General features: G+C 40.6%; 1 protein-coding gene across 6 annotated transcripts in view; it reads right to left on the bottom strand.

The window, feature by feature from the left end:
* Nucleotides 1-21,014, bottom strand: part of FNDC3B (fibronectin type III domain containing 3B) — a 350,375-nt gene that overhangs the window by 98,448 nt on the left and 230,913 nt on the right. For all 6 annotated transcript variants that reach the window (XM_065942284.1, XM_065942279.1, XM_065942281.1 and 3 more), the window contains one exon: nucleotides 7,226-7,284. In XM_065942284.1, the coding sequence (XP_065798356.1) occupies nucleotides 7,226-7,284 (59 nt within the window). The remainder of the gene's footprint in view (nucleotides 1-7,225; nucleotides 7,285-21,014) is intronic.

Here is a 21,014-nt window from a genome sequence, read left to right on the forward strand (position 1 = left end):
CTGCCCGCAGCCGAAACCTGCTCCTTAACAGGTTAACCTGTTAAACCTGTTAAGTTAACAGGTTAACCTGTTAAACCTGTTAAGTTAACAGGTTAACTGGCTTCTCCGCTGCAATTTCATGTCTCCTCTCTAACTGTGCTTCCTGGGGCACCTCCCCACACACACTATTTGCCTTCCAATCTTTGTTTCAGAGTCAGTCTGTTTCTGGAGAAACCAAAAATCTAGTGCCCAATCTGATTCTTTAAAATAAATCTATCAGTGCATTTTAAGGTTCTGATCTTCTAAAGTTCATTTTGTTGTTCTCTGAATAACATATTAAAAATAAAAGAGTTAAAACATACACTAAAGTTTAATGTCCATACAAGACTTTATAGCCATAGATTAGTAGGCTATGGATGGAGATGACTAAACTACGTTCTCTTCTTCTATTTTTTTTTGCCACTATCTGACCTAAATAAAGAGTATTAAAATACAAAATAATATAAAAGCATGAATAATAAAAATATGGAAATGAATACCAAATTTCCCTTTTCAGTCTATCATTCATTCCATTTTGACCAGAGCCCTGCACATCATTTCTATTCCAAATAGAAATAGCATCATATATTTAACCAATGATTTAGTTAAACTCCTACTCATCCTTCAAGACCCTAAGCCTAGGGCTCACTGCCCCCAAGTAGCACTCCCTGAAGCACCCTATCGGGTCTCTGTCCACAGCACATCTCCATTGCTATCTCTATCCATTGCTAATCATGTTTATAGCATTTGCCTACTTTTCTCACTGGACTGTGGGACTCCCTAAGGAGAAGGCCCAAGTCATATTCAACCATGAGTAGTGGCTGTTTGGGAAACATTGAATGAAAAATAAGAGTAAGACAGCCTGAGTTTCTGATACAGGTAACAAGATGGAAGGCAGGCTAGCATTATACACATCTTTCAAAAAATCCCAAAAAGACACTGTTCCAGAACTGAACTCTACCCTTCTTGCCTCGACTCCAGACTACGAGCTCCTCTTCTGCCTACCACTGCCCCCTCAGTATGCCATCTCCTCTCACACCTGAGACTTAGCTCTGGACTTTCCTGCTTTCCTGCCTTTAACACACCTTACTTGGTGGAGAGGCTGTGGACACAGAGATGATTAAGATATGACCTCCGCCTGATGAAGACAGAGAGATGCATGAGGAGCCTCATGGCAGACCCACTGAACACAGAGGGCCCCAGAGCAGCTTGAGACCAGTTCATGAAAAGCCTCCATACAGTGCCCGACCCTCCGCTCAGGCTCTGGCGCTGTTCTTTGTGATCCAACCACACTGTGTGGACATGTAACGCTCGCTTCATGCCGCTCTGCTTTGGGGGTTGTTCCCTTGGCTGAATTTTACGGCAGTACTTCTACCACATACACCACTATATTTGCTGAATTACTCACACACCATTAATGACCAGCCTAGAGATACTGGATACTATATTTGATTTTTAACTTACAAAGAGATATTTTTGCTATGAGGAGTTCAGTTTATAACTTTAAAGGATGCTGATTAGGTACTAAGAAACATTCAACCTAGATGATAAATGGCCCAATTCCACGAGCACAGGGTATAGTAACACTGATTCTATGAATGGTGGTGTGAAATAACATCACATCTTAAAATAGATCAGTCAAATGCTGGCACTTTAGATACTGAACAGGTACCCATAAATTCACATCCCTTTAAACTCTACCATTCTCATCAGCTATTAAGAATGTATGCATAAGAGCTTTTACCACAAGAAGAAAAAAGTTTTCTTTCTTTATATTGTATGTATGTGAGATGACAGATATTAGCTGAACCTATTGTGATAATCATTTGACAATATATGTAAATCAAACCAAAAAAATTACTTTCTTTCCTTTTGTTGTTTAGTCACTCAGTTATGTCCAACTCAGCAACTCCATGGACTGCAGCCCATCAGGTTCCTCTGTCTGTGGAGTTTTCCCAGTGAGATTACTGGGGTGAGTCCTACTCCAGGGGAATCTTCTCAACCCAAGGATCGAACCCACATCTCTTGCATTGTCGGCAGATATTTTTACTGCTGAGCCATGGGGGGAAGCCCTTTAGGACTTGGTTAAACTATTACTTAACTGAACAGTGATGTACAACACCTAAAGCATCAACTAAAATAACACACCTTTCCCCGAGGTTCCCTTAGCAAGCCTTAGGAAGGCCAACTGTCATCTGAACACAGATCTCTGCATCCTTCCCACTGGCCAGCCTAACGGAAGTGCACTTAGAGAACTCAGCATCATTTTCAAAGGTTGGCAGCTTCTGGGAATTCTTCCCTGGATCTGAGCAGCCTGCCACCTAGATCACTACCAGACTTGTGAGGCCTGGTCCCTCCTGTGCTCCCCCTGCCCTGCCTTTCACTGAGCCTTTCTGGGTCTCAGGTTTCCTTTCTTCAGGCATTAGAATCCTGAGAGAAAGAGTGCTTTGTCTCTGTTAGAACTTGGAACTCACTTCCATCCCAGGTTTGATGCCAGGGAATTACACGGTGCCTTTCAGGGAAATGTCATGTAAAGGGGATCATCAGCAGTAGAGGCCTTTACTCCAAGCATCCAGGGAGCTGATAACCTTAATGAGGGATTCAGAACTCTAAGAACTAGGCTGGGTTCAAGTCTACTTTGGAGTGACAGCGTTCTTAAACAAGTTTCCCCTTCATTCAATCAGGGTCTCTCTCTCTCTCTCTGGTGAAACTTTCTCACCAGCGGTGACCACTGAACTGAACTAGGGCACAGCTAATCTGATCATCACAATGACTGTCATGGCAGTGATCCAACAAAAGAAGTTTAGAAGCCATAAAACTAACTGACTTTCTGATGTTTAACTATTCTACCATAAATAGAAGTCAATCTCCTTTGAATGATAAAAGCGGTGATTGCCAGTTACAAAATTATTGGACAAGGCCCAATGTGACATTCATTTCAGCACATAAGAGAGTCTACTGTGAAGGTTACTATTGTAAGTCTGTATAGAAATTACTTAAACTGCTTTGAAGTATCTCTGAAGGACTCATAAAAACCACTATCTACTTCTCAATGATTACACACTGATTAGAAATCATTTCTGTTATGTATTTATTAAATATAGATGTGAACTTGAGAACAGCTGCTAGTTAAAGGCATATATATGTGTATACTCATGTTCGCAAATGATAAGATTGCATATCTTGCAGCTATTTCATATGCAATCCTGTGTTCTTTCTCTTTTTCCCTTTATCTCCTGTTCATGCTAGTATTTTTATTCTGTGAAATTTTACTGTCTTAATTTTCAGACTATCTTATATGCAAATGATATTCATTATTTGGATCCAAAACATCACTTACTCTCATAAAGTTACTACACTGTCACTCCCATGTTCAAAAGTATTTCTGTGTAAGTTAATAGCTTCTAAATTTGGTCTGGTCTTAGGATTTAACTATGTGGGAGGCCTGCTGATCCAATTTAGGGAGTATGTTAAGAAAATATTTCCATAGCAATATTGGCTTCACTTCTAAAGTACCATCACAAAAAATACAAACATAAAGGAAAATTTAAAAGGAAAAGGTCAAAGATCATTATTCAAAGAAAAAGGATATTCAAATTTAGGGATTTCAGAATCATCTGTTACTATAATTCCTTAAGTGCGAAGACCCTTGAATCTGTCTCCAGATCTATGACTGTTTATCCTTCAATAGATTGCTTCTTGTAGGGACTGTTGTTCTCCTTAGGTCGTTTACTCATGTCTGGAGCCAACAAATCCATTGTTTCTACAAGCTAAACATTAGCGGATGGAAAGGATGCAGAACCACAATTCCTTGTTACATTTATTTACATACTGAAAATGAACTGTCAGGCAGTTCAGGGGAGACTTCATCGAGCATCACCAGAGCAGATTAACCCATGTCAGGTTGGAGCTGACAGGGACTGCAGAGGTTAATTCCTAAACCACTTTGAATAGTATCCAGCTTATCTCTCTGGTATAGCAGTGGTACATGAGTATAGCCTGCAAGACACCTAATTATTACAGTCTTGGGACAAAAACCTAGTATATTTGTACCCTGCTTTATTTAATGAATAAGTACTTGGATCTTTACAGTATTTGGGTTTCTGAAGCATAAATGACTTGCTTAATTCAGGGTGCCCAAAGTTCTAGAAAGATCACTAGAATCTACAGGTCCTTGAATAATGCTCCTATACCTACAACAAATCATCTGCAAAACGTGGAAGAAAAATATATGAGTATTATTTGGAAGTGTTACCAGATGTGGTTGCAAGAAAAAAAAAAAAAACAATCCTTTAGACAACTGTGTGCCGAACCTTCTGCAGTTGTTTCTTTTCCTAGAAGGTGAACAGTCCTCCTTCCCACTTCGGCATGTTGCAGGGAGTCTTGCCTTTGCCTAATGATATGCTATAAACTATAGGAAAATACTCCATTCCAAGGACTATAAATAGCATATAATTTACTTCTCAGATAATCCAATGTGGTATTTATTATTCAACCTTCCAAAGATAAGGAAACCTCAGCTCAGGGTCACAAAGACAGCTAGTGGCCATGCTGGGCCCCAACTCACAGGACCCCCCACCAGCCCTCCATGCTGCTGCCTCCCACCCTGGCTCCCAGCCGGCCCTACTCCCCACCAGGCTGGCTGAGCCTCGTCTGAGCGGGCCAGGCTACCAGCATCTGTCTCACCTAGCGGAGCCTCACTACAGCCACTGCGGTCTGCCACTCATTTATTTACCAAATGTTTGTTAAGGGCTCACATTGTGCCAAGGACAGTGCGAGGTACCGGGGCACAGAGATGAATAAGACACAACCATGGACATGAACTTCAGACAGAGGGCAGAGGAGAGGAAGGGAGGGAGAATAATGGTGCAAATACTTAATTGGGATCAGAAGGATGGGTGGACTGTCACGCAGCAGAGGTTTATGTGGGGACCAATGGTGGGTGTGATGGACAGAACAACACGCCTCCCTCAGGATGTCTGAATTCTAATCCCTGGAACCTAAAAGGTAAAAAGAGACTCTGCAGATATGATTAAGTGAAGGACCTTGAGAGGAAGGGACTACCCTGGCTTATCCAGACGGGCCTGAGGCAGTAACAAGTGTCTCTGTAGGTAAAAGAGGGAGGCAGGAGAGTTAGAGTCAGGAGAAGGAGGTATGAGAATGGAATGGGTGTGAGCAAGCAATGTGGGCAGCCTCTAGACAGTGGAAGGGGTGAGGAAGCAGATTTGCCCCAGAGAGGAACGTAGCCTAAGCTGATACCTTGATTTTAGCCAAGTGAGCCCCACTTGGGACTTTTTGACCTCTCAGATAACAATCTGATTATAAGTACACTGAACATCATGACTATTTACACAAAAACCTGTCTACCTTGCTGTAAAACCTGGAAAGGTTTTAGCACTTAATAAACACTGAATTGGGGTAAGGAACAATGCATATAAATACTGTTTTCATCTTACTGCAGCCACATGATCCTCAGAAATAGACTCTGTCATCTGCAATAAAGAAATGACCGGGCATAACTCAGAAAAACACTGTGTGTGTGTGTACATGACAGATCAGATGAAGCTGAGTGCAGCTGGGACAGTCAACCACACTGTCCCCCTGCCTTCTCACGCTGATGGTGACTTCTGAGTCCCGCATGGGTTCTTTCTGCGGCGCTGGACACGTTCGCCTGCTTCATGACTCTGCCCTCAAGCCTGCTCTAATCTCTCCCCGCACTCTGCCCCATCCGCAAAGCTATCATCCACTCCTACCACCAACCTCGCACGTGTTCCCCCGAGGCTATCTCATTGCTCTCCCTCCACAGCACTGATCCACCAGATCCTTTGGACTGCCCACTCACTCGTCTTCCTGGATACCCTGCTTGTGAAACAAATTCCACATGTCTAAGAACGGCACTGAAGATAGAAAAAGGACACGGACATGAACTTTTCTAGAGGAACTCACAAATGACTGGGAAAGACACAAAAGCAGGGAAACAGTACAACACATCACATACACGCAGCGAGGCTGAAGAAAGACCAGTGGTACCAAACAGCGAGTGGAGCATCCCACCTGATGGGCCAAAAGTCAGGGCAGCCAGCTCCGAGGAAGCAAGCCCTGAAAGGAGGCGTCTCAGCCTGAAAGCCCAGCTATCCGTGACACCTGATATCTGACAGGTTGGCGCGCCTGATGGATTTCTCTAGAAAGGCTCTCGTGTCCTTCCTCTCCTTGCCACACTGGGGCATCACCCTAACTCTGACTCCCGCGGTCTCTCACCAGCACTACAGTAACACACTCCTAACACTTGTCTTGTCTCCCTGTGTCCGTCCTCTCTCTGCTCACTGCGCTGCACCTGCCCACTGTTTGATCCTCCTAAAAGTACAGTCCTGATTATACAGCTTCTTTGCTCGCAAACTCAGCGGCAACCTGCTCCTCACTGGCTTAAGTGCAGACTCCCCAACCCGGCATCAACACCCTGCTCCTCCACAAGTGTGTATTGTGCCCAGAGTCCGGCACACCTCAAGTTTTTAGGTTGAGTCAAACTCAGCTATGTGCCCTGAGGCATGTTTGGACCCTTCTGTTAAAAGTCTCAGTATTTGAAACACATGAAGAAGTAAGGTTTTCCAATTCAGCTAGAAAACCCTCCAAAGAACTTTGGCTCTCTAAACGCAGATGAAAGGCTGAATCAACATTTTGAATTTTTCACTTGAATTTCAAAGCATCTGGCAAAATCAAACTGAAATCTCACTATATCACTACTCCCACCAGTTTTTTTTTCCTTGCCATTACAGTTTGGACTTATTTTACTCAGCTAATATTTAAGTATCTTTTGAAATTTACCTGGAAAAATACTTTGAATTACTGAGGTTTTCAAAAAATTATTATTACTACATTTACACAGGTAAAGGGAAATTACCAAAAGGAAACTTTTCTGTGGACCTTGTATGTGTGGGGGTGGTGGTGGTGGTGTATCCTTGGATGTTGGGATGAATACCTAATTGCATTCAGAATATCTAAATAAAGAAGACATTTTACTGGATGATGACTAAACAGAAGACTGCTGTTTTATATTTTCATGCTCCATTAATAACAGCTCTATTTCATAGTTTATGAATAATCTGCAATGGGAAGGGGCCCTTTTGCTTACCTACTGTGTGGTAAAAGAAAAGCATGTTTGAAATACTTCAAAGAGTGCCATTTATGCTGAGAAATCCAGAAGACATACCTGTGGCTTCTCTATTCCCGAAAGAATGTCTTGCACCCTCTTTACTTCCAGCTCATACTCTGCATGGCAAAAAGAGGGAGAAAAAGAGAAATCAGTTAACACCATTAGAAGTCACTAAGGTTGTCAACTTCCTTTCCCAGGGCCTTTAACAAGGGTTATCATTAAGTCAGTTGCCTGTTACCATGAACTTTCGGTACCACAAGCATGATGATAAAAATCAGGAATGGGAATGTCTTTGGGGGTACAGATTTCACTGTGATTGTGCTAACCTGACACTATTATTGGTTTACATATTCACAGAGCTGACTAGATTAACACGGAATTCCACCTAATAATTCAACAGGCAACAGGGAATAGAGAACCCTAAGGAGGAAACAGGGGAGACCAGAAGCTGACAGCAATAAGGAGATGAGGTTGAAGATAGGGGTCAGTTCATGTAGGGCTGTGAGTTCAGATTTTTAAACTCAATTTTTATTCTAAATTCGGTAAGAAACCACTGGTGTGTTTTGGTGGGGGAACTGACACAATATTATTTTGAGTTGGAAAATATCTGCTTGTCTGCATGAATAATGGATATATGGAAAAAACGAGTGGGAGCAGAAAGACCAGTCAGCACACTGCTACACTGGTCCAGGTGAAGGGTGGAGCTGGCCCGAGCTGGGGGTGGTAGTAAAGATGCTAAAAACAGTTATGGTTCTAGAGGTATAGGTGCTAAAGGAAAGGGCATGACAGGCAAGGATGAGGGAATGTGAAGAATCAAAGAGTATCCCTAGTTTGGGGCTGGATCAACTGAAAGGATAGTATTTTTAAATAAGATGGGGAGATGGGCAAGTTTTAGGGTGGAGCAAGAATTGTTTTTGAAATGAAAGGGGAAAATTGCTTGGAGGAGAGAGGATGGAGTGGGAAGGATATGTATAAATAGGATAAATGACAGAATTTAAACTTAAGAACCTGTTTTGCTAAAGGAAACATCTGATTTTCACAACTTGCTTGATGGAATCTAATTTTGAATCTACAGATTAACTTAACTGTTCAACTAGTTTATGAGCTATATACCTAGAGATACATGATTACCAAGACCTGTCCTTGACCCCAAGATATTTCAAGTCTAGTGAGGGGTGGGGTTGGGGGTGAGGAATGGAAGCAAATAGGTGATTGCAGAGTGACAGGTGCCATGGTATAGGCTCTCCAAGAGACAGAAGATCTAGAAGTTTCCTAGGAACCAACATCCGGCTGAATACTACGGGCAAGCAGACATTTGGAGGAGGAGAGGGGAATGGACTAGGGGTGAGAACAGGTTAGTAAGCCCAGCTCTTCACAGACTGTGCATTCACAATGATCAAGTCTAATTGCAAAGAATCCCATCTCAGCCTCAGTTTCCTCAGTCATTCTCCTATCCTACTTACTCTCTTGCCCGGCGGTCATCAAAACCATACATTAATTCTCCTGTTTAATTGCTCCCTCATTTATTACTTCTTTTCTGCTAAAATGAAAGCTTGAGGAAGGAAGATAAACTATAGATCTGGAGCAGATACATTTTTTTCTGTCAATAATTTGAAAAAGTCAAAGTGTTAGTCGCTTAGTCGTGTCTGACTCTTTGAGACCCCACAGGCGGTAGCCTGCCGGGCTCCTCTGTCCATGGAATTCTCCAAGCAAGAATACTGGAGTGGGTAGCCATTCCCTTCTCCAGGGGATCTTTCCCACCCCAGGGATCGAACCTGTGTCCCTTGTGTCTCCTGCTTTGGCAGGCAGATTCTTTACCACTGTGCCACCTGGGAAAGTCCATACATTTCTGCTGATAACCAGACAGTTAAATATTTTAAACCTTGTGGGTCACATACTGACCTCTGACACACATTCTTTTTTTCTAGCACTTAAAAATGCCACCCCTAGTTTCACGTGTGGGGGACACGAGAAGAGGCCACAGGGTAGACTTCAGCTCCAGGCCCCACTGTAGGACACACACACAATGCAGCCCAGAGTGCCCCGCATAGATCCTGCAGGGTCAGAGCCCAATGCATACTTGTTGACTCAGTAAATAAACCAAGCCTACATAAAAAATAACAAGAACTTCTAGTTGGCTCCACCTTAAAGGGATCAGTTCTCTTTTTTTCCCCATTGCATTCTGCTTGGCAGAACATGTTTACCTTTATTTTGGTGAGAAAAATAAATGAGTTGGTGGCAATATCATATTTTTAAAAATTGCAACTAAAAGAAAATTCACCTTCAAAAGACTGAATGTCCTAAGCTCATTTATAATCATGTATTCGTGTTAAGATATAGACAATGGACTAGACCCCTAAGTCAAAACATATCCTCACGTTTTCTGGGAATTCCTACTGAGCCAACTGTAAATACTGTATATCTCAGAAGTTAATTGTCAGTAAAAAACACATGAGCACAGTTGCAATAAAGAAACTGCTTCAGTTGTTAAAGACAAAACCTTCTGAATCACTGGTTATTCCAGAGTTTGAAGGACCCTATGGTTTCAAACACTCAACAGAGATACAATTCAAACACTAGATACAAACAGCTAGCTGTCCTGACAGACATTTAAAATGTCTCAGGACAAGAAGCCAAACCCTATTTTTGAGGTAATAAAGCAGGGGTCCCCAGGCACCACCAACCTTACCCCACCCCATGACCTGTTAGGAACCAGTCCACACAGCAGGAGGTGAAGGTGGGCAGGTGAGCAAGGGAAGCTTCATCTCAGATCCCCATCACTCCCATTACTGCCTGAACCACCCTCTACACCCTGTCTGTGGAAAAATTATCTTCCCCAAAACTAGTCCCTGGTGCCAAAAAGGTTGGCAATCGCTTAATAAAGTTTTAGATGAGAAGAGAGATGATCACCTATCCAACAAAGAAAGGATTGAAGAGCTCTGCAAAGGAAGAATCCTCTGGACTATAATTAGACATAGGGCATGAAAGAGTGTTTTAAAAAAAAAAAATTGAAGACCTTCTTCCCCCAGTCAGCTTTCAAACACACACAGGTGACAGAAAAAGGAAAAGTGGGAAAGGAGGTTGAGTTAGGAGGAGGTGCGGGGTGGAGGGAAAGATCTGCTTAAGACTGGGAAAAAAAAAAAATGGGTTTCAGGTAAGAGCCAGACATACAAATGAAAGGCTGACTGAGAGAAAAACAACTAAACAACTTCCAGAGAGAGGTCAGGACTTCTCGTGTCTGTCTTATAATAAGGAAAGCTGGTATTTCCTGAGCATGTAGACATGCGCCGGCCAGGCACCATCACCATGCTCATCTTTACAACCTTCTTGGCAAGACGGACATTTTCCACTCCACTTTACAGCAGGAGGCAGAACTGCAGTCTTTCCTGTACATCCCAGTTTGCGCCTTCAGTTCGGAGCACAAAACCTGCACCATGTCTTTGTCGACTGAGGAGTGAGGCTGAGGGACAGACGAGGAGGACTTATTTCCCCAGGAGCACAAGTGAAGTCACGTCACGTGTCCCAGAGCAAGCTGGAACCTCTGGCTGCATCACCAGGAATGAGGAGCCCCGAGGGAGAGGAGAGGGTGTTTGTGCTGAGGCGGATGGGAGAGAGGAGGGGGCCCCACGAGAGGGTCTGTGTTGTGGGGTTTCTTTCTTAAACTCTGAAAAAGCTGTCAGATGATTAGAGCAAAGGCCTTTGGGGGACAAGCCAACAAGGAAAGGAAGAAAAAGAAAAAGCAGGCCATGGATGGAGCCAAATAAACAAAGGATTCTGAGAAGATCAAAATACAAAGGGCAGGGCGTGAGGAGGACAGGTAGTGACAGGACGATCATCACCCTATTATATCGGGAGAAATATGGTATCAAAGCTAGACTGGATGCCTTCCTTCTTTCAAGATTCTGAATTGTGGAATAAGGAGAAAAGAAGAAAATGCATTCACACTACATTTATTTCATGCTTTTCCATTTGTGTTGCCACAGACTAAGAGAAAAAAGTAAATGCCAGGCACACAATCTGCACAAACAAGAGTGAAAATAAAATTTGTTTAACTGAGCTAAAGTGACAGTTACTTACCACATACAAAATAAACTCTAGTGTGAAAGCTAACTTTCTGGTATGAAAATGCCCAAATCCAGGATTCTACCACCTAAATAACTCAATTAAGTCAGACCTCTCCCTAAGCAAGATTTAACAGTGCCTGGGAGTAGTCTATGCATTATTACCCTTCCCACTGAACAGCCTAGGAGACCAGCTCTACAAAGTCTGTTTCACAGCTGGATCTTGCTTCTGCTTGCTTACATGATGTCTTTTTCTCTACCTCTGTTGCACTCTCGCACACACCATGAGTGTGTGAGAAAGGAGAAAAAAAACAATTAATCCCCTCACAAAAATTAACAAAACAAGGAAGAACAGTTCTGATGATTTTGCCATTAGGATACCTTTCATATCAAGTTTAAAGAGGAAACTATGTCTTGTTTGTTTTATGTCCTCCCAGGACCCCCAAGAATTTGGTGTGTGTCAATGTGAACAAGAGATTGTCCGGAAGAGGTAGAAGGGTAAGGCTGTGGAAGAAAGGGGCTCTTTCTCTATTATCAGGGCTGCCTTCTGCCCTCTGGTTTTGCAACAAGTAAATTTATCCAGAGGCAAATCTTCTAAGCCAACTTTGTGTTTCTTTCTCCCCACATTGAAACTGCCATAAGGCAAGAAAACAGATTAAAACCACCTGCTTCAATTTTTATTGTGCCCAGGGCTGAAGTGGGCAGACATGATAACTCACCTTTTATATCATCACCTTCTTAATATTTAAAAGTCTTTTCCCTGCAGTGAAGGCTGTGATCAGTAAAAAAAGATTACGGGGCATTCTTAGATAGCTTGCCAAATGGGGTGGGTGGGGGGCCCGGCGCTGGGTGGGTGGTGGGTGTGGGTGTGAGTGTGTGTGTTAGGTGCTTCAGTCGAGTCTGACTCTTTGCAACTCCATGGACTGTAGCCTGCCAGGCTCCTCTATCCATGGAATTCTCAAGGCAAGAATACTGGAGTGGGTTGCCATGCCCTGCTCCAGGGGATCTTCCCAACCTAGGGATGGAACCCAGGTCTCCTGCATTGCAGGCAGATTCTTTACCATTTGAGCCACTGGGGAAGCCCCAACAGAGAGGGTGGGGAGCATTTTATTTTGTAGATATGGACACTTTGGGGGTAGGGAATTTCTTAAAAAGGAATTAAGATGGAAGCCTCTAGTTTAAACATGCCCCAATGAGGTGAAAACTACCCTATTTGGAAAGGCCAAAAAAAGGGAAGGAGAACTTCAACTAAGCAACTTATACCCTTCTTCCCTCCTAAACGCACATCTCCACCCAAGAAAATAAAGCATTTTTAGCAAAGGGAAGCTTAAAATAAAAATACACTAGCAAAGCAAATACATTTTTCTGAAAAAGGACACAAACAAAACAAAAAACAACCCCACTCACAGAGGGAATATGTGTCATGTGAAATTTAAACTTTCCACAAATAATGGTTTTCATGTTTGTTCCAAAAAGAACTGTAAGTTCAGACTGTTTGTATAACAGCAAGGCCTAAATTAATTAAAATATCCCACTTTATAAACACAATTTTTTTCTTTGGCTTGTTTCACATTTTTTTCCCTTCTTAGAAGAGGAATCGTGCTAGACACTTAGCTGCTAGCTATAGAATGCATTTATAGTTGTGACAGCAGCCCCTTCATTCCAAAGACATGACATCAGCATTATTTCTCTGTAACCCTTCTGTCTAGCTCTCATCCACAGGGCTCATTTACAGATATGCCCAGCATAACATAATATGCTCTCTCAGATTTGCCAAGGAGCTGACTTAGCTACTCTCTTTAACAATTATACATAATAAACTAAGGGCATGGAAAATATGCAACTTCTGGTCATGCCCATTTTTAGGTTAAGAGGCTTAAAATCAAAAGCAAACATTCAATATATAACTAACTGAACAGAAATAAACAGTACTTCTGGATGAAAAAGAGAAAAAAAATGACTCAATAACAGGGACACACTGGCTATCTAGTCAACGCCTACTAATGTTGATGAGAATAAATGAAGGTGAAGGAATGACAGTTTACAGTTTACAAATGCTTAATGAATTGCTTTACTAATCAGAAAAATGAATCTGCATCTTCATGTTTTAAAATATTACTTATCCTGTATGGAAAAAGGAGGAATCAATAACTGCATACAAAAGTAAGGTTAACTACCTAAGAATCTCCATTTAGTAATTATGATCCACAGTGGTGTTAAATACAAATATTAAAAGTGTGCAAAATTACAAAGAATAAATTCATGAAACATAAAGACGATGCAGTTAATCCCCAAAGACAAATGTGCCAGAAATATCTTCAGTTATCAATCATCCTGATGCTACAAATGCAAAGACGAACAGCTTTCCAGCCATTTAGCTGGTTAAGTGGTTACTTCATGTGAAATCCTGAAAGACAGACAAGGCAATATCAGACTCTCAATAGTGGACAAGAAAGCAGCAGATAGGTGAACATATGTTGTGGGAAGTTGCCTTTCAGTCTAGGAAAACATTTTCAAGAGCAACCTGGGTTCCAGATAGAGCCTGGAACCTTAGAGAAAGCAGAAGATGAATTCCTTCTGCAGCTGGTGTGGCCAGCTGGACGGGAGAGAAGACTGGAGAAGGTAAATGGGACAAGGGAGGCTAATTTCCTTTGAGATTTTGTTGCTATTTCTGGAATTCAGGAGAAAGAGTGATTTTCTGTCCTAGCCCAAGATTTGAGCAAAGCCCTACTTGGAATATTCACATCAGTCTATCTGTACGCAAAATGGGTCTCTTTGGGCAAAAGCTCTACTACAATTTAGTTAATCAGGCACGGAAGTGTGAGATCTGGGGCTTTAATGAAACGGGAAAGCTCCAGATACGTTACTCTTGCTGAACCCCAGGTCAACTCAAGTTTCTCTCTCAAACACATCCTGTGATGCCAACTAAAGTGGATGGATGAAACTAGATGGATTCTACCTAAAATACCAGGAGATTCTATGTTCACTTCTGTCAAATTCTCTAAGAAAAATTCTCGTTGTTTACTTCACAAGGCAAAACTCATATAAATGCATGGAACTGGAGGGATGCTGCCAGTGTTTTCAAAAACAGCAAATTACATAGGGATGAAAAACCCACAAAAATGGATCAAGTATGCGGTAGATACGCTTGCCTGGCAAGCCTGACTCTAGCACTAGTCCTTTTCTTTCCCTCCCCCTGTGTGTCTGAACCATATCACTGGCTAACTGAGCCCTAACCTGTACCAGATATAGCTCTTTTATTTTGGGGGAAGGCTGAGCGCCATGATTACCCAGAAAGACCTGGTGCCCTCCCTGGGTGTGGAACAGGAAAGCAATCACTTAAACATAGGATAGAACGACTTACAAAGGTAATTGAAGTTTATACCCTACTTTCTGCACTGGCATCTATAAATGTTTCCACAAAATGTTTTCTCGTTAAAAGATTTGGCAAGTCACACTGAAAACCTTTCAAGTAGTGTATTCAATAATTTTGCAAGACTGTTCAACTGATTTTGCAAGACAGAATCCAGAGAGCCCAATTTTGTAACACATTAAATCTGAAAGAGAATTTTAATATTTATACCACCTATCGAGCAAGTTTTGAACAGTTTTTACAAACACATTTTAAAATCTGATGTCTCTCATGACAAAATTATATGCCTTTGGGGATGACAGATACTCAACCTATAACCAAAGAACCCAATGAAGCTCATCAGTTTATATGAGAACCATGTCAAGTGCTACCCAGATCCAGTGTTAACTTCATGTGCTAGGGCTCTACATAACCTACCAGAGTTCTGGCATATGGAAATAGCTTTATCATCCAATGGTACAACCTACCTCACTGAGGAAATCAACAAATGCATATAGTCACCCGGCAGGTAATGCCAAGGAGTTAGTGGACACGTATCAGGCAAAAGGGAAGAGTAAAGACTGTGAAAAACTGAAAAATGCTTCACCCTTTCTAAAGGAGGCAGCTGCTATGTATCCAATTATCACTAAGCAGGATCCAAGGAGTCTCAGGTGACAGACTACCATTTTTCCAGAAAATCTGGAGATGGAAAATTTTCTGTGAAATTGCCTGATCTGCACAAATATATTAGAAACATTCCCAATCTATAGCAAAGTAAAAGAACAGTACTATGAGCCACCACATGCCCTTCACCGACACTGACCAATCATTAACACTTTGCTATACCTGCATGTTCGCGTTTTGTCTCTATATATACACACACTTAGAAAACTAAAAATTAGTTTTATTTTCAGAACTATCTGAAAGGAAGTTATTGATTTTATGACATTTTACCCCCAAAACTTCAGCATGTATTTCCTAAAAACAAAGACCTTCTTGTACATAACCACAACAACATCACAACCAAGAGAGTTAACACTGAGAGAATAAAATCTAACCTGTATTCCATACTCAAACTTCCCCAGTCATTCCAATATGTCAGTAACGTCCTCTCCATTCGAGGATCCAATCAAGGAACATGTGCTGCATTAGACTCCTTTAATCTAGAACAAAAATCTCCTACAATTTTTGTCTTAAGTTAATATTTTTGAACTGTCCAGACCAGTTTTCTTAGAGCATATAAAACTATCTGGATTGTGTGACTATTCCCTCATAGTTAGATTCATGCTAAAAATGTTTGTCAAGAGCTCTATATGAATGTACCTCCTATTCCATCACATAAGGAAGCACACGATGTCAGTGTGAACCTTTTGGGGATGTTCAGCCCTTGGGTCACTTAGTTCCAGTATTATGTGACATACTTCCCTGTTGTCAAAGGCACCCTCTTCCCCTTTGACCTGATGGTTAAATATTAACGATTGCTGGCAGAAGATATTACTATATTGATAGTTGTAAGATGGTGACATTCCTAATTCTATCATTCTTTCTATATTAATTAGTTTCCTCTCCCACACCTTTATGCATCTATGAAGTCATGCATTATTATTTTTTTAAATTACTTTTCCACTCAAGAAAACTTGTCATACTCTTTGTCATCATTCTTTTGGATGCTAAAACTGTCTCAAATACAGCCAGTAGGAGATCCTTCAAGCTGTTTTCTGTGACCCTTTGTTCATTTCCTTGAGACTTCTGTTTCGAATACCTGTTAAATATTCTGGATTAAGATCACTTGGCTAACTGTGAGAAAATGTGCAGACTGCAGGTGAGAGATTTTATTAACATTAAGTAGAATTCATCCCAAAATTCTAGATTTGTCAAAAGCCACTATTACTCAAGAACTTTCTTATTTAAATGTGAATAGCAAGGGAAAAAATCATCTAAGTATTTCTTTTTTCTGTATCTTTCAGAAATTGAAGTTAAAACAAACAACACAAGAACCATCCTAAATGACATTTTAAAATACAGCGAACTTGAAGTCTAGAAACTTAAACATGAATCAGGGTAAACTCTGAGTGGAAAATCATAGAATACATTTGGATCTTCTTGGATTATATAATTTCTGCTCTCAGTTTCACTTGATCCTGTTTTATTTCTTTTTCTTCGTAATCAACATTTCCTTTAAAAAAACAGATAATCAAAAGAGACAGCAACATCTGCCCCAATCCAAAAAAGAAAACAGTCTGTATTCTAAATGCATCAAACTGAGAAATAAACTAAAATGAAAAGCTAGATTAGGCCAGTGAGCAGGAAACATCTCCAGGGAGAATACGATCTATGAGAGATTTTTCTCCAGAATTGGGATCATTGTGAAGACCAGAGTGCTCTATTCTTAAAGGTTTTCCTTTCACCCTTCAAAACATGTATAACAGAGCAGACAAATCTACGGTCAATGTGAAAGAAGTCTTAAGTTGTTTACAAGCAAACTACTCTATACCAAAGTCACATGGCACCGATTTTGCTGCCTCGTGTTAAATCTTTTATAAAACTGAATTACTTGGAATTTAAAATTTTCAGTTTCCTGTCTAAAATAAAGGACTCTCTTGAGCCACGCAGTTGGCATCTCTGCTGTCCAAATGGGATGCCCCGTTGTTCAAAACAGCAAAGTTGTAGGTCTATTAATAACGTCTTTTGCATGCATGTATATGTAAAAATTCAGTTAAAAGGTCTGAGAATTACATTTCTACCCCAAACCAGCTCAATAAATGGCACACTTTACCAGCCAGCCACATTTTCAAGTCTGTAGGTGATAAATCGTGCTCACCTGGGCAATAGCTGAGGTATGTAACTCCTGGTCTACAGTGAGCTCCTCAGGCCCCGGGGAAAACCCATGAGCAAAAGTAGCCATTTAGGTCATGAATCAAAGGGCCAAAGAAAAATTGCTCAAGATGAAAATATAAAAGATAGTACAGGAGAAAATAACAAAAGAGATGACCAAAAAAGAGGGCAGCGAATAAGGAATGAGCGACAGAGATAAAAAAGATTTCAAATACGGTTCTCGGAAATTACACTGACAATTTTTTATCTAGGTAATTATTTAATCTAAATAAGTTCTAGAAATTATAATGATAAAATTTCCATTACAAGACATCAAAATGTAAAAGGTTAATTTGTGACAAAGCTTCAAGTTATCCAAGGGTGACAGGACAGTACAAAATATGCATGTGAGTCTATCCCTCCCTTCCTGGTCCAGTTCCCTTTTCTCATCCTTCATGCTTCTGCTGAGAAATCCATTCTTCCCGGCAGTACTGCCTTTATCACCCTCCCGCAATGGTTCTCTTTGTAGGGTCTCCCCTAACATCCCATCCTCCTCTCAATATTTAAGTATATATTCTACTGCATGTTCTTGTTCACAGTACAGCTAGCCCTTGAACTACATAGGGATTAGCAGGGCAGACCTTTCCTTTAGTTGAAAATCCATGTATAACTTAAAGTAGGCCCTCCATAAATACAGTCCCTCCACATACGCATATTCAACCAACCACAGATCGCGTAGTACTATAGTATTTACTATTGAAAAAAAAATCCAGGCCTGCAAAGTTCAAACCCATATTGTTTAATGGTCAGCTGTGTAGCCTCCACTTCTCCAGAAACAGTAAAGCTTGGCTTTCCTGGTGGTTCAGAGGGTAAAGCATCTGCCTACAATGCGGGAGACTCGGGTTCCATTTCCTGGGTCGGGAAGATCTCCTGGAGAAGGAAATGGCAACCCACTCCGGTACCCTTGCCTGGAAAATCCCATGGAAGGAGGAACGTGGTAGGTTACAGTGCATGGGGTCACAAAGAGTGGGACACGACTGAGTGACTTCACTTTCACTTGCTTGAGTACAGGAATCATGTCTGTGCTACGTGTCATTGATCAACCAGTACCCAGTACCTGCATAGGAATAGGTATAGAATCCGTGACTGAATAAATGGTCAGAGACCGTTTATGAACAAATGCACATACTGTGCTTTTATTCTCTGAATATTTAGAAACAAGCACATGAGAGAAGTCATGGCAGAGATACTTATAAGGGACGACACCTTGATAGATTATGATATTACATCAAATAACACAATATGATAAATCTGTGTCAAAAATCTGTACACTTCTATTTCTGCATTGGAAACCAGTATGCACATGCTAAATTAATTCAGTAAGAATTCTACATGTGATGTGGATCAGAAATATTTCTATAGCCAAAGCTAACAGTCTTCCTGGCAGAAAAAATAAAAATAAAAAGAACTCAATAAAGTCATCAAGCTTCCTGTGACGATAAAAATGCAACTGAGCACGTTACTAATTAAGCAACTGAGAATTCTTAGAATTCACTCTGGATAGTATCCTGGAGAAGAATGGAGCATTTTATCTACTAGTGGTAACCTTTCAATCTGCTACATACTAATCTCATTTCAGAAAATTAAATCAGAATACACATAGTTGTTTTTAGAGGCTAAAATGCCTTGGTTTTGCTTAGCCAAGTTAGTTGTTTTCCAGTTTTCCTGTTACACAACAGTTTTTTTGTAGATACAAATCACACATCTCTAAAGCACCATTTGAGATGACTCTATTATGCCTATTTAGCAGTTAATTATTCAATCAAATAGGAAAATCTGAACTACAGAAGTATTTGCAAGTCTTTCTTTTTTGCAATATTAATGCATGCTTCCAACTGCTCTGACTACCCAATTCTCCTTTCTGCCTTACAGTATGTGACTGTCTGGTTGCCTTTCTTTCCATAATTAACAGTCCTCCAACTGCAATCCCAGTGAATGAAAAACCTGGCACTTTCCATGAAGGGATCTCCTTCTTTGCATTCCCCTCTATTCCAGGGCCACAAAGTTGCATTTGGAGTTTACTGCACATCCAATATTTATGGCTTACCAGCTATGGTAAGCAGTCTAGCAGTTACACATTTTGAGTAAAACACCACCATTGACACAAAACTTCCAAGTGAGAGAGTATTTACCCTTCAACAAAAGACTAATTTAGAATTCTTTGATCCCGGCAATAAGCAAGTCACCCACTCCTGTGAAACTTTCCTAATAACCTCCCAAACAACCCTTTACAACTAAGAGTCAAACAAAGAGATGCCCTAAGAGATAGGAACTGGAATAGTGTGTACACAACAGTTATACCTTATTCCTCCAGAGTAAAAGATGTTATCTTTTGACTTACAAATTCACCATATGGAATGAAAACACAGTTGTGTATTAAATTTTAGGTTTTAAAGAAGCAAAGTATGGTGCTTTTTTATTTCTATCAATGTGCCCACAGGAATAAAACTTCATTACAATATTTTGAATACATAGTGCAATGTGAAGAATTACAAACTATAGTTTATCACTTATTATTAGATAGCCTTTTGTAATGTATTGTTATGGGGTGAATTGTATTCCACTCAAAATCCATACACTTAAGTCCTAACCCCAAGTATCTCACAATATGGCTGTATTTGAAGATAGTGTCTTTACACAGGTAATTAAGTTAAAAGAAGATCATTATGGTGGGCCCTATGTGACTAATGTCTTTATAAGAGGAGGAAATTTAGATATAGACACATACAGAGGGAAGATGATGTGAAGATAAAGGACAAAACCAGCCATCTATAAGCCAAGGAGAGAAACCTAAAACAGATCCTTCCCTTGCGGTCCTCAAACCTTGCAGACACTCTGATCTCAGATTTCCAGCCCCAGAAACTGTGAGAAAGCTACATGTCTGTTACTTAGGCCACCCAGTTTGTGGTACTTTGTTATAGCAATCCTAGTAATCTCATGCATGTATCATGTATATATTTGTATTACTATATCTATCTACTAGATATGAATCCTACAAGCTAAGAATTTTCAGAATTTGCTCAAGATCACACTAGGCAAACCTAAAAAGACACAGTATTAACCCCAAGCTTTCTAATTCTCAGTCTCTTTCTTCTTAGGGGACCTCCGGACTTCCTTTTGCCCTGCCATCCCCACTGCCTAAGGGAATAAGAAAAGGGTAGGGAGAACAATTTTACTTATGATACATAAGCAAACCTATTAGTTTGAAGGGATTGCTAAACTACTTGGTTCAGTACAAAATAATTACAGTGGAAGTTAAAATGTGTTTATACTACTGCTTCCATAAGAGGTCATATTCAATCACAGAAGCCAATTTAGAAGTCCAAAAAAGAAGCGGCTGAATATCATTTGAAAAGCTGATCCCAAAAACCCACTTCCTATTAATTCTACTGACTATTCCATGCCAATGCATCAGTAACTCAATATGCTCTCCTCTTCCTCCCCATGTATAGAAATATACCACTCAGGATGTTTTGAGGCTAAAATACTATTATGTAGTAATTGTTTCCAAAACACATGCTAAAATATTTTTGCAGCTGACTGTGGCTTTGGAGAAGAA

The sequence above is a fragment of the Muntiacus reevesi genome, chromosome 8 (assembly GCF_963930625.1).
Source record: "Muntiacus reevesi chromosome 8, mMunRee1.1, whole genome shotgun sequence".
In the NCBI taxonomy this organism is placed as follows: Eukaryota; Metazoa; Chordata; class Mammalia; order Artiodactyla; family Cervidae; genus Muntiacus; species Muntiacus reevesi.